The 18,066-nt window shown below is 47.0% G+C and overlaps 2 protein-coding genes across 2 annotated transcripts; both read left to right on the top strand.

Annotated features, from left to right (window-relative positions):
* LOC115457718 (tumor protein p63-regulated gene 1-like protein) lies at positions 1 to 5,329 on the top strand. The gene is made up of 5 exons (XM_030187281.1): positions 1 to 687; positions 1,892 to 1,983; positions 2,176 to 2,352; positions 3,545 to 3,698; positions 5,054 to 5,329. The coding sequence occupies exons 1-5, from the start codon at positions 451 to 453 to the stop codon at positions 5,246 to 5,248; spliced, it is 855 nt and encodes a 284-aa protein (XP_030043141.1). The 5' UTR covers positions 1 to 450; the 3' UTR covers positions 5,249 to 5,329.
* A 2,740-nt stretch (positions 5,330 to 8,069) lies between these two features.
* P3H3 (prolyl 3-hydroxylase 3) lies at positions 8,070 to 17,834 on the top strand. The gene is made up of 14 exons (XM_030187781.1): positions 8,070 to 8,513; positions 10,398 to 10,550; positions 10,902 to 11,085; positions 11,300 to 11,431; positions 11,724 to 11,857; positions 11,936 to 12,025; positions 12,142 to 12,194; positions 12,303 to 12,385; positions 12,593 to 12,813; positions 12,914 to 13,064; positions 13,238 to 13,355; positions 13,427 to 13,502; positions 16,264 to 16,404; positions 17,105 to 17,834. Exons 1-14 carry the CDS (start codon positions 8,088 to 8,090, stop codon positions 17,270 to 17,272), a joined length of 2,130 nt encoding a protein of 709 aa, XP_030043641.1. The 5' UTR covers positions 8,070 to 8,087; the 3' UTR covers positions 17,273 to 17,834.
* Positions 17,835 to 18,066: the final 232 nt, after the last annotated feature.

Below are 18,066 nucleotides of genomic sequence, written 5' to 3' on the forward strand. Positions count from 1 at the left end.
TATAGTTTTGGTTTCTGTGCTGGAGGAAGCCAGAGAAACTAAAACAGAAAAATCAAGGCAGGGCGAACATGCAAGAGATAGCAAGATAGCAAAGGTGAGAAAGATTGAGACAATATAGAGAACAAGAAATAGAAGAGGGAGCTGAGGGAGCTGACATATAGTGAAGAGAAAGAGAGAGACAGAAGACAGACACAAGAAGGAGAGGAGACAAAGAGAAAGGGGGACAGGGAAGAGACAGACAGACACAGAAGGAGAGAAGAATATACAAAAACAGGAACGGAGAAAAGACAAACACAGGAGGGAGAGAGGGAAACACAGAGACCAGAGGAGGAGGCAAGAGACAGTCAGGCACGGGAAAGATAAAGAAGAATAAACGGAAACAGAAGACGTGACAGACACAAAGATAGCAAGAGCTAGAGAGACATACAAAGGGAGGGTGAGACAGGAGCTATGCAGGAGATCCGGACTGTGTGTGGGGAGATGCAGACCCTGCCTCAGTACAAAGAAGAAGAGGGTGAGCCCCGGTCCCCCCTTCAGGCCACCAATACAAGCAAGGAGAATCCAAGACCAGCAGACATGTCTCACCTTTACCCCAAGGAACCCAGGCTGGGGTACAGCCCAACCTGTCTACCACTGAGTCACAGCCAAGAGAATATACCTGGCAAGGAGAAATATTTTATCCTCAGGGTAAGAGACTGCATGGAAAATATTCATTTCCTAGGGTAAGAGAAACTGAGGTAAGAGACAGCCTTAGGGTTAGTACTCACTCACTGGGGTAAGAGACAGGGTTGAGTTAGTATTCTAGCCTCAAGTATGGGGCAGGACTCATAGTTAGTACTTAATCACTAGGGTAAGAGACAGGTCTCAAGTTTGGGTTAGTAGTCTGTCCTCAGGGTAAAAGACAAGCTTTAAGGTTAGTACTCGATCATCGGGGTAAGAGACAGGTGTCAGGATTGTTGGATGTGTTGGGTTAGTATTCTGTCCTTGGGGTATGAGACAGGCCTCAAGATAAGTAAATAATCGGGGTAAGAGATAGGGTTGTAGGATGGGTTGTGTTAGCACTCTGACCTGAGGCCTCAGGTTTAATACTTGATCATCAGGTAAGAGACAGGTCTCAGGATTGTTGGACTTGCTGGGTTACTACTATGTCCTCAGGCTTCAGGATTAGTACTTGATCATTTGGGTAAGAGACAGGTCTCAGGGTTCTTGGTGTGTTGGGTTAGTACTCTGTCCTCAGGACTCAGGATTAGTACTCGATCATTGGGGTAATAGACAGGTGTCAGGATTGTTGGATGTGTTGGGTTAGTATTCTGTCCTTGGGGCATGAGACAGGCCTCTAGATAAGTACTCAATTATCTGGGTAAGAGATAGGTTGCAAGGTTGTAGGATGGGTTGTGTTAGCACTCTGACCTGAGGCTTCAGGTTTAGTACTTGATCATCACGGTAGGAGACAGGTCTCAGGGTTGGGTTAGTACTCTGTCCTTGGTGTATGAGACAGGCCTCACAGTTAGTATTCAGTCATTAGGGTAAGAGACAGGTCTCAGTATTGTTGATATGTTGGGTTAGTGCTCTGTTCTGAGGTCTCAGGTTTGGTACTTGATCATTAGGAAAAGAGACAGGTCTCAAGGTTATCAATGTGCCAGGTGAGTACTCTGTCCAGAGTCAGGTCTAAGGGTTGTTGATAGGTTAGTACTTTGTCCTCATGCCTCAGGATGAGTACTCGATCATTTGGGTAAGAGACTGTCTCAGTTTGTTGGTGTGTTGGGTTAGTACTCCTTCCTCAGGCCTCAGGGTTAGTACTTAATCATTCGGGTAAGAGTCAGCTCTCAGGGTTGTTAGTGACTTTGTACTCTATCCTCAGGTCTCAGGGTTAGCACACTTTCTCTTGCAGAATGGGACTCTGGAACAAGCCATTGCAGATATTACATCCATGCTGTCACCAGCTGAGGATGGAGAGGTTCAGAGCACTTGGATATTCACTGAGTGAGTAGAACCCCACCAAAGTTGGGGAAGAAAGCCTAGGGTACCAGACAGTTGGAGAAGACTGGAAAAGTCATTTCCCAGTGCTATCTGTAGCTCCTAGCCATCCTTCTCAAACCAGCTCTCCACTGTCCGTTTACCTCTTGTTCAACAGCCTGTTTAGTCACTGCTGCTCATCTCCCCACCTCTCTCCAGGGTGGATCACTGGAATAATGACCAGGAGCGCCTGGTTTTCCTCACTCACCACTCTCTTCTGCTCTGCCGCTATGATTTTGTGGGTCTCTGCAATTCGCATCTCTTCCGCATTCCTCTGAACTTCATTGATACTCTGTACTGTGGAGAACTCCACTACCCGAACACATCCCTCAACAAGTGAGTCACAGCTGGGGCCAAAGAAGTGGTATGAGGTGGGGGGGGGGGGGGGGAGGAAGTAGACAGGCCAGAGGATTCACCAGAAGAAGCATGTACATAAAATCCAGGAACCGTCTTATTTCTTAGGCTGTGAGTTCAAACGGTTCAGGATGCCAAAAAGGACCTGGCTGAAACTGGCCTGGTAAGCAATGGGGGTGGGGTGGGGGATAAAATCTGATGGCGTGCCTGAGGGGATGAGCACAGCCAAAGGTGGCTGTGGGAGAGGGGGTTAAAGGAATGCCTAGGAGGATGGAGTGGCTGGAGGAGTGGCTGGGGGGGTGGATGACTCAGGATGGCTGAGGGGGTTGGAGGAGTACCTGGAAGTGGTTGGGGAGCTGGAAAAGTGCCTAGGAGGGGTTTGAGGAGTGCCTGGGAGTATCTGAGTGTGGCTGAGGGGGGCTGGAGGAGTAGCTTGGGGAGTTGGAGGTGTGCCTGCGAGTGGCTAGGGGAGTTGAAGGAGTACCAGGGAGTGGCTGGGGGAACTGGAGAAGTGGATGGGAGTGTCTGAGAGGGTTGAAGGAGTGCCTCAGAGTGGCTGGGGGAATTGGAGTGCCTGGTAGTGGTTGAGAGGGGTCAGAGGAGTGCCAGGGAGTGGCTGGGGGGAATGTATGAATACCTGGAAGTGGCTGGGCAGCTGGAGAAGTGCCTTGGAGGGGTTTGAGGAGTGCCTGGGAGTACCTGAGTGTGGCTAAGGGGGGCTGGAGGAGTAGCTGGGGTTGGATGTGTGCCTGCGAGTGGCTGGGGGGGGGGGGGGGTTGGACGAGTACCAGGGAGTGGCTGGGGGAATTGGAGGAGTGGCTGGGAGGGGCTGGAGGAGTGCCTGTGTCGGTGTCTCTTTTTCTCTCACTGTCCAATCTTAAGAACATAAGACATTCCATGTTGGGTCAGACCAAAGGTCTATTGAGTCCAGTGTCCTGCCAGACAGTCCATGTCACAAGTACCTAATAGCCGGGATCTCACAGAGAAAATCCATTCCTCATTGCTCACACCCAGAGATAAGTAGTGGCTTTCCCAAGTCTACCTAGCTACAAATGGTTTACAGACTTTTCCTCCAGGAACTTGTCTATACCCTTTTTAAATCCAGCTTCCAACTGCCTTGACCACATCCCACCCTTCTGCTCTCTTTTCCCACCCTCCTTCTCTCATTCTGCAGGAAACAGGGGCAAGCTTTGCGTATCTGCTGGGATAAGCTTCGGCCCCCCTCCTTCCTGGCCCGCTGGAACCCCTGGTCCTCTGAACTACCCTATGTCACACTGATGCAGCATCCTGTGGCTGGGATGGAGGAGACAGTCTCACACATGTGCCAGGTAATCATGTGTGTCTCAGCACTGACTGTGCCAAGAGACCCCCCCCCCCCCACCCATAACTACTGTACCTCTAATTCTGAACCCATAGCCCCTCAATACCATACTGGATGCAGACTTAACTCTCTCTCATGCAGGGGATCAGGGAGGCTCCATCTGCACTGACACGGGGGGGGGGGGGGGGGAGGTGATGTGTTAAAGACTCTCAGCCAGATGCACTAACTCCAGGGAAAGAGCCCTTCCCTTAGCAAATCGGTAAAAAACGGGCATGCATGAAGGAAATCGCATGCAAATGAGCTGCTCACTGTTAGCTCATTTGCACTCGATTTCCTTCCTAAGGAGGAGAAGCCAGTCATCCAGCTGAGCATGCGCAGAGCAGCCAAGCGTTATGCTGGCTGCTCTGCGCATGCCAAAGACGGCTTCATACACGCAGACAAGCTGCGTGTATAATAGCAGTCAATAAATTGCTGGGCGTTTTGTGCAGCAGAGGGAGAGAGCGGGAAAGAGAATCAGGGATCGGGACGTGTGAAGACGCCCAAATCAAAACTATTTGAACGTCCCTTTCCATTATGCTCTTCCAGGTCTCTCTCAGCCAATCACAGCACGTTTAGCTGACACCAGTGACACCAGTGACAACTAAACGTACTGTGATTGGCTGAGAGAGACCTGGAAGAGCATAATGGAAAGGGACGTTCAAATAGTTTTGATTTAGACGTCCAGATCCCCGATTCTCTCCGGCGGTGGTCATTTCGGTTCAGGCACCTTAGTCATAAGAAAAACACGTCCAAGAGAAGGACGCCCATCACAAAATCTGAAGAAAAAAAATGGCCGTGTTCGCCATGGACATCCTTTTTTTTGAGTGAAGGACATCCAAGTGTCCGCCCCGGGTGCATTTTTACCTGCTGGGGGGGATGCCGCGCACCTGTCGGCTTTGCTTGTTCCATGCTCCCTCGGCCCCGGAACAGGAAGTAACCTGTTCCATGGCAGAGAGAGCACGGAACAAGCGGAGCAGACAGGCACGCGGCACCCCACCCCCCCCAGCGGCGTGCACCCGGGGCGGACCTCCCCCCCCTTGGTACACCACTGGAACTGGTTTAAAAACCACGTTGCTGGGTCGTTTTTAGTGCGTCTGGCCCTCTATGAGAGAATTAACAGGGGAAGGAAGGGTTCCTGCAGCCAGGCTGTGAATGAAATAAAGTGCATTGAGTGAGTGTAACAGAAGGGGGTATAGTCCATACAAGCAAGCTGGCATTGAAGTAACAGGGTGCACAGATCCATGCAGCCAGGCTGGGGGGTGCACTGACAGTGGAATCTTTTCTGCTTTCCATTGCCCATAATTCTCTTTCTCTTCTCCACAGCTGAAAACGTTTAAGGAGCAGTTGGTGGAGTGTGTAAGGGTGGCCCACATGCAGAAGCCCCTGCCAGGAAGAGCCAACGGGCCTTTGATACTGGAAAAGCCCATCCCGATGGAGACATACTTGGGACTCATGTCTTTCCTGAGCAGCAAATCTGAGATGGGCTATGCCAAGTCCCGGGGGATCTTTGGATTCTGAGCCATCACCCAGGAAATAAGGAGTTCAGTGCTTCTGTGACGCCAGCGTTGTTAAAGCCCTAATAAAGAATAATTATTCTGCTTCTTCTGGCTTGTTTGAAATTCCCTTTCACCCTAGGCATGTGTAATGTGAGACCAGACCTGTATGCAGCATTGAAGGTGTGGGCACCCCATGGATTTGCATCATGGCTGAATGACATTTTTCTATTTGTTTGTCAATTCTTTACTAATAATTCCTGCTCTCAGGTCGACGTTCCCTGATGATCCCATGATCTCATAAGTTAAGTATTGCCATACTGGGACAGACCGAAGATCCATCAAGCCCAGTATCCTGTCTCCAACAGTGGCCAATCCATGTCACAAGTACCTGGTAAGATCCCAAAAGAGTAAAACAGATTTTATGCTGCTTATCCCATGAGTAAGCAGTGGATTTTCCCAAGTCCAGCTTAATAATAGTCTATGGACTTTACTTGTGGAAACTTGTCCAAACCTTTTTTAAACCCTACTAAGCTAACTGCTTTTACCACATTCTCTGGTAATAAATTCCAGAGCTTAGCTACAAATTGAGTGAAGAAATATTCACAAATCTCTTCACCGAGGGGTAACTTTATGAGGAGGTGGTACCTCTTCACTGAACCCAGCCCAGTGTTCTGAAATCACTTTGCTGCTCTTCAGTTGCCAGTTTTCCTTTAGATTAGCTGAATCCTGTTCCATTTGTCCCTTCTCCAAATCATTTATGACAGTATTGAGCAGCCCTGGTCCCAGTGCAGATCCTTTGGGGACCCCACTGCTCGCCTTTCTCCATGCTGCAGATGGACCAGTTAATTCTCACCTTTATTTATGATCTTTCAGACATGTAAGGACATTTCGTCCTTTAGATTGTAAGCTCCTTTGAGCAGGGACTGTCCTTCTTTGTTAAACTGTACAGCGCTGCGTAACCCTAGTAGCGCTCTAGAAATGTTAAGTAGTAGTAGTAGTAGTAAGGATTTTCCCTCATAACCTCTGACAGTCCTTTTCTAGGACCTGTTCACAGGGACACAGCTCTGAGAATTCAGGCTTAAAGAGTCTTAGCTGGGGGATGGGTGGTATTAAAATCTTGTGAAGTATCTAAGTTCATTATATCAGTTCATCCCTTCCCAATACACCCTCAAAGATCTCCAGCACCAAGGGGCATCCATTTATCAGCAAAGTAATACATATAAATTAGTCACCTCATTTTCAAAATCCTCTTATTCTACTACTACTACTATTAAACATTTCTATAGCGCTACTAGACTTACGCAGCGCTGTACAAATCAGCATGAAAAAGACAGTCCCTGCTCAACAGAGCTTACAATCTAAATTGGACAGACGAACAGACAGCTAGGGATGGGGAAATTGCAGTGGTAGAGGTGATAAGTGAGGGTGTTGAGTAAGAGAGTCATGGTTAGGAGTCGAAAGCAGTAGCAAAGAGGTGGGCTTTAAGCCTAGACTTGAAGACAGCCAGAGACTGAGCCTGACGTACCGGCTCAGGGAGTCTATTCCAGGCATAGGGAGCAGCGAGATAGAAGGAACGGAGCCGGGAGTTAGCAGTGGGGGAGAAGGGGGACGACAGGAGACATTTACCCAGCGAACGGAGTTCACGGGGAGGAGTGTAGGGAGAGATGAGAGCGGAAAGGTACTGAGGAGCTGCAGAGTGGATGCACTTGTAGGTCAAAAGGAGAAGTTTGAACCGTATGCGGAAGCGGATAGGGAGCCAGTGAAGCGACTTGAGGAGAGGGCTAACGTGAGTGTAGCGACTCTGGCGGAATATAAGACGCGCAGCAGAGTTTTGGACAGATTGAAGAGGAGATAGATGGCTGAGCGGGAGACCAGCGAGAAGCAAATTGCAGTAGTCTAGGCGAGAGGTGATAAGGGTGTGGGTAAGGGTTTTGGTAGCGTCCTCGGAGAGGAAAGGGCGAATTTTGTTAATATTATAGAGAAAGAAAGGACAGGTTTTGGCAATCTGCTGAATATTCTCTTACCTGTCTATATGTTAATCATCTCTCTGACCTCATGTGCACCTTTCTTTAAATTAGTCACCTTACTTTCTTACTTATCTGTGTTCCATCTTTGCTTATACCCTACGCTGTCTGTTCCATTACGTATTGTGTTGACATTGTAAGTAGTAACTATGTCATACTTTGTACTGTTATTTGAATATTTTTATTGCTGTAATTGTCTATTGCTTATGCCTGATTTATTCTTACTGTACACCGCCTTGAGTGAATTCATTCAAAAAGGTGGTAAACAAATCCTAATAAATACATAAATAAAGGGGAAACATTTTAATAAAAGGTCAGACAGCAGACGCAAATACGTTCCATCAATCCACTGGCATAACTGCAGACCAAGCTTTTCTAAAACTACCCCAAACATTTAAATAGTGCAGAAAAGAAATCCCAGAGAAACTTCCTGGGTTCTGGTGCTGATCCAAATTGTCTGTTCAGATTCCGCTTCTAACCTGGGTTCAGGATCCCATAGATTTGCTGTTCCAGCAGCTGTTTCTCTTCTTTCCCCAGGATTAGACACAGTTTTTCCTGCTCATTCTTGCTGGGAAGTCTCTCTTCTCTGCTCTTTGGGAAATATGCAGCTCTTCTCTCTTTGCATTTTGTACAGTACGGGAGAAAGTGCATTTCTGCTTCTCATCTTGTGTGCCTGGTCTGGCTGGCTCCTTGGGAATTCTAGCTGTTCTGGCTCTAATTCGGGCTGTGTCTGTTTCTCACTCCACCAGACCCCTCTCCTCCCCAGATCCATCCCCTTCCTTCTCCTCCCCTTACACTCCTCCTCCGCTTTCCCTGCTCCCTCCTCTTTCTTTGGTCATGGCTTCTCTGCCTCGTTGGCTCTTGTTACTTTTGCCTTTGCTCCTTTGCTATGTCCCCTGTTGCAGCTCGGCTATGCAGAGCTGGCTGCAGCCCTTTGACCTGTTGTATACTGCAGGGGTGCAGGCATTCTTCCAGGGAGACTGGTCCCAGAGCCGGGATTACCTACAGAGGGCCCTGCTTAGCTACACCCTGCTGAGGCAGGTGAAGGTATCCTGCCAGGCTCAGTGCCAGCGGGAAGCCCCTCTTCACGTCTGGCTGAAGGATCTGAGCTTCATGGATGCAGTGCTGCAGAGGTCTGAGTGTCTGGAGCACTGTGAGAGGCTACAACTAGGGCCCCCGACCCGACACAAAGTCTCCAGTGCAGTCCACAAGGAATTCAAGCGCAGGGAGCCATATAACTTCCTGCAGGCAGCGTATTTCAAGGTGAGAGGGAAAGGGTGGGTGGGGGCACAGAAGGGGGAGACTATGGGGTACAGAGTGTCAGGATATGCGGGAGGTACCAGGGTATCAGGTTCAGACATCAGAAAAGGCTGGGAAAGGGGTGCAAGGGTATAACTGGGAGATGTACAGAAGCAGTAGAGGGACAGGGTGGCTGCTACCGATTTATTAAAAAAATGGTGCAAACTATGATCACAAGGAAAAGGGCCGAGGTGTCTGCAAAACTGTCAGAGTGAGAAGAAGAGCCAAAGACAATCTCAGCCATCCTGAGAAAGAATATGCAGGAGACAGATTTGCATAAAATGGAGTTAGTGTATGCAAATCTAGCTCATCCGTATTCATTGTGGGTGTCCTGAAAAGCTGACTGGCTGGGTGTATCCGAGGACTGGAGCAAGAACCCTTGACCTAGAGGAAAGGCTTCGTACCAGTCACCCCTGTTAGATCCCTTAGCTACTGCAATGGACCATCTCCTGTAATGTATCATTTATATTCTGCTATCACCCAAAATGGATCAAGGCAGACGAGAAGTAGCTCTATCCCTTACTAAGCACCTCTAAGAAATACTAAATATTTCCTTTGAAACCCGTAGAGTTTACCTATAATTGCCATAAACGTAAACCACCCTAATGTAATCCAGACATAAAGCATCCCTCAACTCAAATAATAATAGCTTAGTTCCATTATCCAATGGGTAATCAGTCAAAAAAGTTTTAAATGATGATTGAAATTCTTATAAAAACAATCTGATGTCAAACAGATGCCTCCTTTTCCAAACAGATAAAGACCCTTCCTATCCAGTCCAATCTTAGTTCATATATAGTATTCAATATCCCACAACCTTCAGATCTTCAATATACTAATACAGATTCCCCATGAACCTCAGTGATGTGCAGTCACCAGCAATTTCTCAATCTGGCGATAATGGCAAACATCAACCTCTTCATTGGTTCGTTAAAATATTTTTAACTTATTCATTCTATTTATTCAAGCCCATAATTTAAATTGAACTTATCTTCTTTAATTTTATCAGACCCAGGGGTTAGGCTGCCCGACATGCACGTTTCGCTCCGAAATGAGCTGTCTCAAGGACATCCCCTATAATACAAAAAACATTTCATTTTTAACTGCACTTCATATCCAAGCAGTTAGCCTATATCTAGACAGCATCATTATTTAAAACCAAACCCCCAAAACTCACCCCATGATCTTACTAGCGTCAGCTCAGCAAAAGTTATTCAGTAGCCAAGATGGCACCAGCGTTTTTTCAAATCAATTAAATATCAGCTGTTCTATGACGTATCAACAATTAAAGCCCCGCCCCCCATGGCGTTCCACTGATAGCCTTCCTCCCTTCAATGCCTTCCAAACAAACATCTGTCAATTATAGCAGACAAGACGACTCCATCAACCTGAGATTTGAACTCCACAGCACAAAAGTCCACTCAATCTGTTTCAAAAAAATATTCAAAATAGCGTTGTTGTTATTTCCATTATATTTTGTACATGAGAGATAATCACAGATTCCAATAATGCCCGCTGGAATTAATCCGCATTCAATTATCAGAGAATCCTATCTGCAGTCTTCATGCTCCAGTCCATATGATTGCAATAGCCACCTGTTTCGTTTTCTCTTCATCAGGAGACCTAACGTCTGATATAATTGGCAGACATTTGTTTTCTATATGAAATAGTTTTATAACAATTTGGATCATCATTTAAAAAGCTTTTTGACTGATCACCCATTGGCTTACGTTGGCTCCTCACCCCTGTGAATGATGAATTCAGCCTCTGTCATGCGTTAGTGAGTTCAGAAGGACAGTTTTGTCTGTATCCCCCAGTCATACAGACTTGCCCCCTTCATTTCCACAGCTGGGACAGATGGATGCAGCACTAGCGGCTGCTCACACCTTCTTCGTGGCAAATCCACAACATGCACAGATCCGTGAGGACCTAGGAAAGTATCGTAACCTACAGGGGGTCCACTGGGACAGCGTGCGGGACCTGGAGGCCCTGCCTTACTGGGTGAGCCTAAGATCCATCCTTCTCATGGAGGGAGGGGTAAGAGACCAGGGGCCTTACTGATCAGGACTTATGACCGATGGTTGTGACACTAATGAGTGGCTGCAGGTGTGTCAGTGAGTGGAAAGGAGTGTCTTTCATAAAGTTGCAGATGGCTTGTGACTGGCAGGGGGGGGGGGTGTCTCTCATAGGATAGATGTGCATTGCGGACAGGGTGTGACAGAGGTGTGTGTCTTTCGTAGAATGGATGTGTATTGCAGACAGGGTGTGACTGGCAGGGGGGTGTCATAGACGGGTGTGGATGAGTTAGTTGCATAAGTAAAGCGTTGCATTTTAACAAATATTATATTACAGAAAGCGTATGAAGAGGGAATGCATCATTACAATGTCCAAAACTACACACAGTCAATCCTGAGGCTGGAGACCTCGCTGAAGGAAGTATTTATGAGTTTGGATGAGTGCCGGGCACTGTGCGAGGGGACACAGGAGGAAGAGACACACACAGAGACACAACAGAAAGTCTACGAAATCATAGCAGGTAGGCGGTGTCCAAGGGACTCGATTATTGTCCTTAATTGCCAGGAAATGCTCTGTCTCCCAGAAGCTCAGCGTGGCATTAGGGTTGCTGAGCTGCTCAAGGCTCGTCCCTTCATACTGAGGACAACAGAAGGTCATTAGTTCATGTGCCCTCTGTATACAAGTCAATTTGCTCTCATATATTTCCCCTTTCTTTCCTCGTCTGTCTCTCTCAGGCTGGTATGTGCAGCTTCTGAAGTGCAAACAGGCCTGTGTGAAAGAAATTGCCACAAAGCCAGGGCAGAAGTATCCTATCCATGATTTCATCCCATCTCACTTCCACTTGCTGCATTCTGCCTACGCAGCGGGTAAGATTGGTGGGGCTGGACTCTGCCATCTGGAGACAGGGCCAGGACTGTATTAGGAGGTAAGGGAAGGTCTGAGATTGACCAGATGGAAAAAGGGCAGGGAGTCTCCAGGAAACTTGATATTAGAAGACAGGGTGGGACTGAGTCTGAAACCCAGTGTTGACGGCAGAGCGATTAGAACCCAGAATTAGGGGCTGTGCAGGGACCCCTGTCAGAAGGTAAATTGAAGTGGGGGTCCAGGGCTGGGACTGGGACCCTGGTGTTGGAAATCAGTTTTGCTTGTTTTGTGCAGTCAATGATGGAGCGGCTGCTGTTGAGAACATTCTCACATACCTGCTCTTCTACCCCCGGGATGACTCTGCACAAGAGAAACTTCAACAGTACAGAGAACGCTTCGGAGAGAAAGAGGGGGTTCGAGCCCGAGAGGTACCATTTTTTCCCATCTGTCTCTTCCTGCTACTTGCTGGGTGGTGCAGTCTCCTGACACCGATGTCTCTTTCACAGAATGTGCGTGCTTACATTCAGCAGTCCCTTGGAGAGAAGAGACTGATTTTTTATGCAATGGAGAGCTTAGACGTCAGCTTTGAGGATCCTGTAAGTGTCTTAGTTCCCCCCACTCCTACTGAATGTCCCTGGGGTCACTCCCTGTCTCACAGGATTCCTGACCCCAAACTGCAGGCCTTTCATTGCCTCTCTTTCTATATGTTTAGGATGCCTGGACCCCTGAGGAGAACATCTCAGAGGCTGTGAAGGACAAGTTGAGGTAGGATGTGGGGACAACATGAGAAGGTTGGAGACAGGGAAACCACAGCAGTCTGAACGTCTGCTGACTTTAGGATGAACAGTCAGGCCCCTTTTAATCCTTTCCCAGGGCAGAGAAGCAGAAGAGGAGGGAAGAGGAGCAGGAAGAGGAGAGGGTGGAAGAGGAGAGGGCGGCAGAAGAAGAACAGAGAGGTGAGCTGAGGTGGTCTCCCGTGACGGCCAACTCTAATATATCCCATCTTTCCTCTTGAGTCAATCTTTACCCCAGTTATCAAAACATAAGTGTGTTTTAAAGTATCTTGGGCACAGAAACTCAAGTGTGTGAAACCTTTCTAGGTAATTTCTGTATTCAAGTGTTTTTTTTGGTTCTTTAAAAATGTTTCAATCTGTTCCCTAAAGGACCTTTACCCTTTGAGGGCCCCAGAGTGACCCTGGATTCCCGCCAGCTTAATGGGAGTCACCGGGTGGTCCTCGATGGAGTCCTGACGTGGCCAGAGTGCCAGGAAATTTTGCGCCTTGCCAGAACCCCAGCAGGCTCAGGGGACGGTCACCAAGAGAGGCGATCCCCCCACACGCCCCACGAGCACTACAAGAGTCTCTCAGTGCTGAAAGCTGTTAAGGTACAGTATACTGAACACTACACCTGCGGGGTGGCAGCCACACCGTTTCCCGGTTCAGCAGATCTCTCACCTGCCAGCATTTTCCTGTCGTTTGGTGCAGTTAGCAGGAGAAGGGGCTGTGGCAACTCCTGGAATACGCCTCTTTCTGGATGCAGGCGAGAGATCCCGCAGGATTGTGGAGTCATACTTCCGCACAGAGACCTCCCTGTTCGTCTCCTACACGCAGCTAGTGTGTCGCACAGCCCTGGAAGGTACAACTGAGACCACAGCTCCATCTTTTCTTCTTTCTCTTCTTGCACCCCATACATGTTTCCCTGTATCCCTCGCCCGGATGGGTGCATATGTTCTCTCTCCCTTTCCTCTTCACCACCCCAGCTGTACGTTTGCATGAATCTGTTTGCTGTCTGTGGGGTTTCCCCTGTAGGAAAGCAGGACGGTCGTGTGGACCTGAGTCACCCTGTTCATGCAGACAACTGCGTCCTAGACCCCGAGGGACGAGAGTGCTGGAAAGAACCCCCTGCCTACATTCACCGAGACTACAGGTAAGAGCTAGGGGAGAGGCAGTCACTTGAGACTACAAATCTGCAATGGCTTTCTCTCGCTCTTTCCACAGTGCAGTTTTATTCCTAAATGATGACTTTGAGGGTGGTGACCTGTTCTTCACGGACCTGGATGCCATCACGACGACTGTAAGTGTGTGACATTATTTCTTTCTTCAAGGGGGGAGTGTTTGAGGGGGGCTTTGGGTACATGGATATCACATTCCGTCTGGCAAGTGTTTCCCTGAATGATATGGGTGCGAAACAGAGATATCATTCAGAATGTCAGAGCAGCAATTAAACTGTTCTGGTATATACGTTATCATTGTTTTCTGCATGAAATGAGACACAGTTCCATATAGAAAAAGAAGAAATAAACTGAGAGCCCTGGACATGGGCCCTAAAGTGACTTACTGGGTCAGGAACTGGTTGAGTGGAAGGTGACAGAGGCTAGTGGTAAATGGAGCTCACTCTGAGGAAAAGGATGTTACCAGGGGTGTGACGCAAGGTTCGGTTCATTTAACATTTTCATAACAATATTGCTGATGGGCTGTCTGGTAAAATTTGCTTCTTTGTGGATGATACCAAAACCTGCAATAAAATAGAATGGTGTGGACAACATGAGGAAGGACTTAGCGAAGCTAGAAGAATGGTCTGGAATTTGGCACTTAGGTTTAATGCTAAAAATGCAGGGTCATGCATTTCGGCTGCAAAACCCCGAGGGAACGGTACAGTTTAGAGGGTGAAGAACTTTTGCGCATGAAAGAGGAGCGGGACTTGGGTGTGATCTTATGTGATGAGCTTAAGGTGGCTAAACAGGTAGAAAAGGCGAGAGTGAAAGCTAGAAGGATGCTTGGGTGCATAGGGACAGGAATGGCCAGTAGAAAAAAAAGGAGGTGATGATGCCCCTGTATAAGACTCTGGTGAGACCTCATTTAGAATATTGTGTACAATCCTGGAGACCCCACCTTCAAAAGATATAAACAGGATGGAGTCGATCCAGAAGGTGGCTACTAAAATGGTCAGTGGTCTTCGTCTTAAAGCTTACGGGGACAGACTTAAAGATCTCAGTATGGGGCTCATTTTCAAAGCACTTAGACTTACAGTTCCCTAGGTTACTACGTAACTTTGTGCTTTGAAAATACACCTCTATATATACTTTGGAAGAAAAGCGGGAGAGGGGAGATATGATAGAGACATTTAAATACCTATGTGGCATAAATGCACAAGAGGTGAGTCTCTTTTAATTGAAAGGAAGCTCTGGAACAAGGGGGCATAGGATGAAGGTGAAAGGGATAGACTTAGAAGTAACCTGAGGAAATACTTCTTCATGGAAAAGGTGGTGAATTCATGGAATGGCCTCCCAGTGGCAGTGGTGGAGATGAAAATAGAATCTGAATTCAAGAGATTTTGGGACAAGTACATAGGATCTGTAAGGGAGTGACAGGGAGACTGGATGGTATGGATGGGCAAACTGGATAGGCCATATGGTCTTTATCTCTTACATAAATAAATAAATAGATACATAAGTAAGTGAATATAAGAGCATAAGAATTGCCATACTGGGTCAGAACAAATGTTCAGTTAGTTTTCTTTTTAAATTTCCCAGTGGCAAAAGGATATATTTTGTCCATATAAGTTGATACATGATCAACAATTATCCATTTAAATTGAGTAGGGGGGACCAGGCGCATTCTGGAGCAGGGCCAAAATATATGTGGGTAGCGAAAATATTCAGCCTCTGTCTGGATAGCTCATTCATATAAGTAGGCCAAGATGGGGTGGTAAGAAATTTGAGACTGCACCAAAATCTCCAGCCTGGAACTAGGTAACTTGGCATCTCTGGGTAAAGAAAATGACTAGATGCATTTCTGTAATCCATTAATTATCAACTGTCAAAAACTATACTGATTTGACCAGTGGTGCAGGGGGTGGGGAGGGGGTGTATACACATTCTGATACAACCAAAAAGGAAATAAAACATGTGAGATAGTGAACAGTGCCACGATTGAGACTCGGATTCTCAGTAAACATCAAACACCTCTCTGTATCATAGATGCTTAATACACTTATTTCTCTGACATCATTTCCTGTTGCAGTAATTCAGGTAGTGCTCTGTGATAGGATAGAAGGCTTTCTGTGACATCACTTCCTGCACATCTACTACATGCTCATTTATGGGCATGGGCCATTCACTCATTGAACAGACTAGAGTTGATTTATTAAACAAGAAGTTTATAGTTAACATCAAAACTTGCAACAAGAAGCTGGATGATCCCCTGCTATACGTCCATGCTCGTTCCCCACAGCACCACCTAGTGGTGTCTCAATGCATAGCACATATCCATGTATAAGCCTACTTTATCATAACATCGATTCCTGCTCCCTGGGCACCTCGCTGGGTTGGTATTCAGGGGATAGTGAAGTACATTCAGATTCAGAAGCCATAAATGCAAATGTCAGTGAAATTGTAGCAGCACGTAGGGGAGGGAATACTCTCTCCTACCAGGACCTCTCTGTTCCCCTCCCCATATGTTGCACTCCCTCATCTCTACTCTATACTCTGCATCCCTTCCCCATCTCCTATACCTTCCTGATCTTTTTGTCTCCTTATCTCTCCCATCCTCTCCCCCTCCCTTCCCCCTTGCTATGACCATCTATTCTACTCCCTCACTCCCCTCTCCATCTCTTTCCATCTGTGCCCCAGAAGCAGAAAATCCTAAAGTTTACAATGCTGAAGGTCCGGCTGGGCCATGGTTGTTTACATTACTCTCTGTTATATACATTAAGAACACTAATACATATATGTTTATAAGTACCTTATCAGGAGACACGTTATGTGCGTGTTGTGAAGTGTATTGTACATATTGTCATACACATGCCTCTCTCTCTCACCCCGATACTGTTGTAGGCAGAGGTTCGTCCCACATGTGGGCGACTAGCAGCCTTCAGTTCAGGTGGAGAGAACCCTCATGGAGTCCGTGCCGTAACAAGTGGCAGACGCTGCGTCATCGCTCTGTGGTTTACACACTCTTCAGAACATGCCGAAAAGGTAAGGTGATTAAGGGTGACCAGAGCTGTGAAAGTCCTGACCCACCAACAGAAGCCCCATAACACTTCCCAGCAGCAGTTCTGGTCACTGGACAATAGAGGCTGGACACAGCTAATAGGACCCTTCTCAAACACCAGAGGCAACGTGTGACCAGTGGGAGCCATAAGACTTTCTGACCTCAGGATACCAAAGGCAGAATGTGTCCAGTTGAACAAGTAAAAAATCAATTTACTTCTACTCGGTCATGTTAGACTTTCATTATTCTATTAGATATGTTTTACTGCACATTTATGATATTTGTATATTGTATAGAACTGCGGATAGTGCAGTATATAAATATTTTTACATAATTAAATATCTACTCTGCCATAAGAATATAAGATTAGCCATACTGGGTCAGACCAATGGTCCATCTAGTCCAGTATCCTGTTTCCAGCAGCGGCCAACCCAGGTCACAAGTACCTGGTGGAAACCTGGTCTTATATTTTTGTGCTAGTTTGTATATTTAATGTTTTTATAAATTTGTACTTAATGTTGATGTAGTACTTCTGAGAGCTTTGGGGAATGTGGGGAGTCTAACAAATGGAAATAAATCAGTGGCCCTTCTCAGTCCACTGGAAACCAGAGGCAGGGCATAGCCAGTAAGAACCACACAGTCCTTCTCACACATTCATGTGATATTTTCAATCCCACTTCTCAGGAGAGGAAGGAGGCTGAGCAGCTCTTGACACAGACGGAAATTTCATCTCCTCAAGAAGGCAGCACATCTCAGAGATCTTCAGCACCACATGAAACTAAGAATGCTCAGGGGAGGAAGCAGAGAGTGTCACCCACGGAGCGTGTCCGATTAACAAGAGAAGAGCTCTGAGGGACTTCATTGCATTTAATGGCCCCAGAGGAAGGACCAAGACTCTACGGATAGTATGCAAGAGAGAATCTCCTACTGATTCTCTAAGAACTGGGAGATATGCAAGGGAGATCTCCCACCTCTGACACCTTAAAATCCTGGGAGACCATGCTCAAGAGAGACCCTCTCCTCTGGTATTATAAAGACTTTAGAGATCATACCCAAGGAAGATTCATCTCTTCTGACACTATAAAGGCTTCAGAGACCCCTCCCTTTAGACCCTCAGCAATCCCTCTCTTCTGACACTAGAAGGACCTCATAGACTCCTCTCCTCAGAGATGCCACACCTCTGATGCTATAAGGGCCTTAAACACACCTTTGACACTATAGGTACTCAAGAGACCCTCCCTCGTCCGATGCTATAAGAACCTCAAAGACTGTGGACACCTGAACAGTTTGGATTTATTGGAGTCCACTGCAGGCTTGATTGGGTGGCTGAGAGGAAGAGAGAGATCCTCAGAGCTGCATTTGCTTTTGTGTAATTTGTTAATAAAATGTACACTTCTGACCTCCTCCTGTGCGTATTTTATAACCAAATCACCAGTGTGAGCTCTCCTCTCACTCACATATTCACCCCTCCTCCTTTCTCTCTCTCTCTCTCTCTCTCTCTCTCTCTCTCTGGCAATAATGTGATCTGTCTTGGAGAGATGGTGTTGGTCTTATGTCTGCCTAGGGGAAGGGATCTCCAGCACCTATGGGGTGGGAGGAAAGGATCCCCAACTCTTCGTGCTGGTTAGACTGGAAAGAAGGACATC

The sequence above is a fragment of the Microcaecilia unicolor genome, chromosome 14, assembly GCF_901765095.1.
Source record: "Microcaecilia unicolor chromosome 14, aMicUni1.1, whole genome shotgun sequence".
Classification (NCBI taxonomy): domain Eukaryota; kingdom Metazoa; phylum Chordata; class Amphibia; order Gymnophiona; family Siphonopidae; genus Microcaecilia; species Microcaecilia unicolor.